Source organism: Buceros rhinoceros, unplaced genomic scaffold (assembly GCF_000710305.1).
Source record: "Buceros rhinoceros silvestris isolate BGI_N320 unplaced genomic scaffold, ASM71030v1 scaffold15580, whole genome shotgun sequence".
In the NCBI taxonomy this organism is placed as follows: domain Eukaryota; kingdom Metazoa; phylum Chordata; class Aves; order Bucerotiformes; family Bucerotidae; genus Buceros; species Buceros rhinoceros.
In genome coordinates this window covers 39,159-45,136 of record NW_010389158.1, presented here as the reverse complement: position 1 = coordinate 45,136, position 5,978 = coordinate 39,159, and the positions used below count along the sequence as shown (strand labels likewise).

The window sequence follows — 5,978 nt, the reverse complement described above, 5'->3', positions numbered from 1 at the left end:
TCCAAAGGAAGCACCTTAAATGTCTCCTCAGCACCCCCAGCAAAATCTGCCTTTGCAGAGGGAGACACCTAAAGACTCACTGTGGTGCGAGGGAGTCTGACCAAAGGAGAGGAGTTCCGCGGCCTTTTGTGCAGCGAGATGAGTGAAAGCGATGGGGGAATCAAAGCAGAACACGGGAGTGCTCAGAGGTTCCTCCATCCCTCCTGACTCTTCAAAGGCAGCTGGAAAACACTCTCCTCAGGCCCACAATCAACTCTTGCCCACCCCAAGTGCAACAGTTTGCAGCCCAAATCCAGGTCCCCTCCAAGTCGCCCTCACCTACCTTCCCATTTGCAGAGGAACGGGGGTTAGAGGGCTTGAGAGGTCCTGGGCCAGTCCTGGCAGCCCACAGGTAACTCCAGGAAGGTTGGTTGAATACCAGCAAGTTGACCTTGTCTGCTCTGTGCTGTTTCCTTGCAGTTCCTCCAGACGATCCCATCATTATGGGGGGGCCCATCATCAGCCTGAGAGCAGGAGACCCCCTCAACTTGACCTGCCACGCAGACAACGCCAAACCAGCAGCCTCCATCATCTGGATGCGGAAAGGAGAGGTCATCAATGGCGCCACCTACTCCAAGGTGAGGCAGGACAGGGCTGGGGACAAAGGCTGCGTGCTCACCCCTTGATTTAGAAAGGTGCACCAGGCCTGACCCTGCTCCTCACACAGTCCCAGAACATCTAGGGCAGCACCTCCAGCTCTGAGCCTCTCACCCTACATCACCCCATACAACCTTCCCCATGGAGAGGCTGGAGGATGCAAGTGAGAAACCACAAACTGTCACCAAAACTGGCTCTGCTCTGAATTTCACTGCCTTTCTGCACCCTCTCACAGCTTCAGTTAGCTTTCCACACCCCCCAAAACCCCCTTTTCATGGTGTTAGTGTCATGTACAGCACCACAGAGCCAGCACTGACCCAGCCTTGGCCACAGTGGAACCACAGCAGCTCAAAAGGTGGTTGCAGTGACATATGTTCTCCCCTCCCACTGCAATTTGCCATGAAAAATGGCCAGGGTTGTTGGCATTTTTTAATTTAAAGGGAGAGCCTTTATTGGGTCATAAAGGAGAACATCAAAGAGCAATCAATAGCCTACTCTGAACGGTGCCCACATGTTCTCCTGTTTATAGACGTGTGGTAAGAGCTGAGGATTCGGTAACACTTGACATCTCTAATGAGCATTTCTGAAGAACACAATTCCAGACATCAAATGGGTCAGTCTGCAACGCCAGCCAGCTTCAAAGCCCCGGCAGTCCAAAGCATCCTCCCAAGCTCCTGAAGATCTTTTCACAAACATTTCACCCCCATCTGCTGGGAAAAGCAGAGGAGCCCACACCTTCCTCTCCTCCTCCTCCCTGTCACTCTGCAGAGCACACCAGTACCTCAGCCCAAGCTGCTTCCTCGTGGGTGGGAGCAGAGAGGGGAGCCGGCCCCATCTCCCTGCCCGCAATGCAGGCAGCAGCGCTAATTAAAGCCAGGGAGAAGCGACCTCTCCCTCTCGCCAGTCAACAGAATTAATTAAAATCCAGGCCATTGACAAGCAGTTGTTTATAAGTGAACTCTGTTCCACCCCACAGGCTGCTCAGACCCTGCCCTGGGGAGCCAAAATTAAGCCCTTTCTGCCCCACAAGTAGCAGGGCAGGAAGAACATCCCCTTTTTTCTGTATTTCCACCAAAACCAGCCATGCACAGCCAAGCTTTTCAGGCTCTGCTGCAGCACAGAGGTTTCTGTGGCATTTTAAGCAGCACCCAGGGATGGGCTGGGAGAGGAGCCCCATCCTGCACAAGGAAACATCCTTCTCCTCCTGGGGTCGGAAGAACCTCAGTTTCTACTGATGTACTGGAGGTTTCCACAAAGAGCTGCACAGAAAACATGAACGTAGTGATTTTTGCAGCTGTCTTAACCTGGTGATATTAAAAAACAGCCTTCAGAAGAACTAGCAGCCAACTTTAGACACTGCTTTGGAACAGCGACCCCCAGAAAAGCCCTTTTGAAGCTCCCTGTAAGATCATTCCTCCACTTTCCTTTTTCAGTAAAACTAAAACCCAACCCAGATTTCATGGGATCCAACTATTCCAGTGAACCAAGAAGCCCCGCTCAGGTTACCAACTGCCTGAAACCAGTCATCCCAGATCATAATTCCTTTGTTTCTCTCCAGTCCACCAATGGGGAACACACAGCCCTGCTGCCATCACAGCCCGGCAGTGCAGAACAGCCCCAGCTAACCAAAAAACCCCTGTTTTCACCCCAAACACTATTGAAGGGGACAGGGAATGGTCCCTGTAGCCCTAGGGGGTGTTACTGGGGGATCCCACAGGGTTTGGAGGCCTCACCAAAGCTCAGGGGTACCATCAGGGGAAGGTCCTGCCTGGGGTTAGGGTCCCTCACATCCTCAGCACCCAGATCAAGGCTGTTCCTCAAGAGAAACACTCACAGGGTGACAGCAGAGCAAGCCCAGGGCAACATCCTTACCACCAAGGGCACAGCAGGTCTGGTGACCACAGAAGGGTCAACCCAGCTCCAGAAGGCCCACAGTGATGAGGCAGCTCTGAAGGGAAGCTATGAAGCCAGGAAGCCCAGCCTCCATCACCACACCCAAAGCAGGGTCTGGTGCTAGAGCCAGAGCTTAAATACAGCTCCTGGGCCTATGGGGGAGGAGCTTTGGGGTGGAGCCAGGTGAGGTTCGTCAAGGAAATTAAGTCCTGTTGGTGCCCTCAGGCCCTGACAATCATGTACTGACAGGTCTTGGTCCTGCTTCTCCCCACCTTCTGGGCTGACTGATAACTGACTGATAACTGACTGATAACTGACTGAACGTTGTGAGGAGGAAACTTGAAGGATACAGGCTTGAGAGAGGGGAAAAAAACTGCCTGGCAGGGTCCAAAATACATGATCAGGAGGTGGGTGTATCCATGGGCATTTATCAACAGCCTGATAAAACTGTTGGTGGCACTGCTGGTCCTTGGAGGGTGTTAATAAACCAGAGGGAGGTCTGGAGAATTATTAAAAGATTGAAAACCCTGCACCATGCCTTTTCTCATCTTGCTTTCTCCTCCCCAGACTCTCCTCCGTGATGGCAAGAGGGAGAGCATCATGAGCACCCTTTTTATCGCCCCTTCCGACATCGAGAACAGGGAGAGCATCGTCTGCCGCGCCACCAACAAAGCCATTCCCAGTGGGAAGGAGACCTCCGTCACCATCGACATCCAGCGTGAGTATGGGACTGGCCTCCCAGCGCTCTCCGTTGCTGCCGCGGGGCTGCCCACCCAGGTCTGGCTCTGGTCGGGAGCAGGGTGCTGGGATTCGGGGGTTTCTCTTCAGTGGAGTTTAGTGGAACAATGAGACGGGAGATCTCATCTCTGAGCTCTCTGGAGCACCAGGGGGACACCGTGACCCAATGGTGTGCCTTGAGCCAGACCTTAGGGGGTCTCTGGAGCAGCATCAGGCACCCTCTGATGGGGCCAGTAGCGCATCAAGAGCTGCAGCATTAACCCTTCACTGTAAATCCACGCAGCAAAACCTGTCTCCCACTGAAAGTCCCCTTTCAGAGCTCCCTTCCCTCCTCTCTCCGCAAGAGCTGCAGCAGCAGCTTTCCAGAGGCCAGTTAAAACTGGCTGAGCAAACTTGGGCACAGCAGAAAATGCACCGTTTAAGGCTTCGAGCTTTTGCTGCCGGAAGATGAATGGGCTCTTGGGTTGCTGGATAGCGTGTCCTGACAGAACTGGCCAGATAAAATGAGATAATAGCTCGGGTTATTTCACAGCAAGACTAGCTGGAGACTCGCAGGTGTTCTCGGGCAGAGGCATCGTCGCGCTGTGCTGTACAGTGTGGGGCAGGGGATGTGAGCTGAATGCCTGAGCCTGATGGAATCGGCGTTGGAGAGCAAAAGGCCCAATAAAGAACAGCAATTTCCACTCCGAGCCATTAAATACTCTGTGCTGTGAAAGTAATAATAATAATATCCCATCCCGCTATTAAAAGTATGTTGTTCTTAATGGGGTCTAATGAGGACATCAATTCCCTGGTGCTGGATGGGTGATGGCGGCACACAACAATCCCGAGACGGATTAACCAGCCTCTGGTGGGGTGGATTTCATCCCGGATGCTGCTGCCCAGACCGTTAGGTTTCGCTCCCAACCTGGTGGGTAAGTGGCTGCCTTCACTTTGCGATGAGCTGAAGGTATTTTTCTCAAGCAGAAGTTATCTGGGCTGCTGGTTTCTTCTGGGGGGCTGCACTGGGCAAGGCTGGATGTGGAGGGGAGGTAGGCTGCACCACCCCGGGGGTGAAAGGAGGTCCTTCCCCTGGGTCTCCTTCCAACGTCTAGAGGAGAAGCAGCACCTTGGGAGGCAAAACAGAAGTGGTTTCTGCAAGGATGAGGAAGGACAAGGACACTCCCAGAAGGACACTGAGGGGCTGGAGCGTGTCCAGAGAAGGGCAGCGGAGCTGGAGCAGGGTCTGGAGCACAATGCGCTGAGGAGCAACTGGGGGACCTGGGGCGGTTGAGCCTGGAGCAAAGGAGGCTCCAGGGAGACCTTCTGGCTCTGACAACTCCCTGACAGGAGGGTGGAGCGAGGGGGGATCGGTCTCTTTGACAGGACGAGAGGAACCGGCCCCCAGTTGTCCCAGGGGAGGTTGAGGCTGTCCCTGAGGAGCCCTTTCTGTCCCGTTGGGGTTGTCCCAGCACCCTGTGCCCACCCGAGCAGGGAGCTAGTCCTGGCTCTTCCACACCACCACAAGTCAGTAAAAACACTTCCATCAATAATCCAGTGAAACACGAAGTTCTTCCATTGTCAGGCACTGGCCCGGGCTGCCCAGGGCGGTGGTGGGGTCCCCATCCCTGGAGGGGTTTCCTAGCTGTGTGCAGGTGCTGCTGAGGGACAGGGGTCAGTGGGGACCTGGATTAACACTCGGACTTGAGGAGCTTCAAGGAACCGCAGCGACTCGGTGATTCGGTGAGTGTGCAAATCTCCATCTCCGCTGTTCACGCCGTAGCGAGTGTTGCCCCAGGGAACCCAAAATAACCCCCGTCCCAGGAAGCAGCAGCCCGGTAAATTATTCCTCCTCCTTTCACAACTCAAAAGAGCATCAAAAATGCTCGTGCTCAGCGAAGACACGTGGGGTGGGGGTTACTCCCATCGCAGGGATGGGGAGAGTCTGCTCTTCCAGCTGATGCAGCGCGGTTGGCTCCTCTCAGTCTCATCCCTGACCATCTTCGCAGCAACGAAAAAGCTGAGTCATAAATCCCTCCCCTTCGGAAGGGAAAAAAAGAGAGGGGGAAGAAAAAAAGGAGCTGAAAGTAAACCCCCAGAGCCACTTCTGTAATGGAAACACGGAGCTGCTCCAGCTGGAACATCTGTTCAATGTGATTTCCCTTCCACCAGCCACATCAAAGTCAGCCTCCTGCGAGTTCCGCGCCGAACATCACAAGTGGGATTAAAACCATGTTTAATAGTTTGATATGCCATAAACTATTTATACCGCCAGAGCACCGTGGAAACGCACGTCCTGCGCGCCGGGACGGGGAGGAGCGGGGTTATTGCTCCGCCGTTCGCTCCGAGCTTGCGCGCACGTGCGGTTGCTCATTTTTACGCCCTTCTTCTCCCGGCGAGAAGGGATTTGGCTGCGTCGGTGTTTTTTGCTGGAGGCGGGAAGTGGTGGCGAGGAAGACGAAGGTCCCAGCGCTACGGTGGAGGGTCTGCTGCTGTGGTGGTTTGATTTGGTTTTTTGTGAAGACCCAGAGCTGAAGAGGCATCTTGGCTTCCAGCTTCACCACGGGCTGCCTCGGGATTGAGGGTAGAGGTTCGGAAGGGCTCATCTGGGGAGCATGGAGCTGGACCTGCAGCCGGCGGCTGTGCTTGCGGCCCGAGGGCTCAGCCTGAGACCCCAGCAATCGTTTCCTGGGTGCTGATCCCACACAGGGGGGACCCGAGGAGTTTGCTTG

The 5,978-nt window shown here is 54.5% G+C and overlaps 1 protein-coding gene across 1 annotated transcript in view; it reads left to right on the top strand.

The window, feature by feature from the left end:
* Positions 1-459: 459 nt before the first annotated feature.
* The window catches only part of KIRREL3 (kin of IRRE like 3 (Drosophila)), a gene marked incomplete at its 5' end in the record, with an annotated part of 44,576 nt that continues 39,057 nt past the window's right edge, over positions 460-5,978 (top strand). The window contains 2 exons of the mRNA XM_010133254.1: positions 460-617; positions 3,097-3,247. Of these exons, the coding sequence (XP_010131556.1) occupies positions 460-617; positions 3,097-3,247 (309 nt within the window). The remainder of the gene's footprint in view (positions 618-3,096; positions 3,248-5,978) is intronic.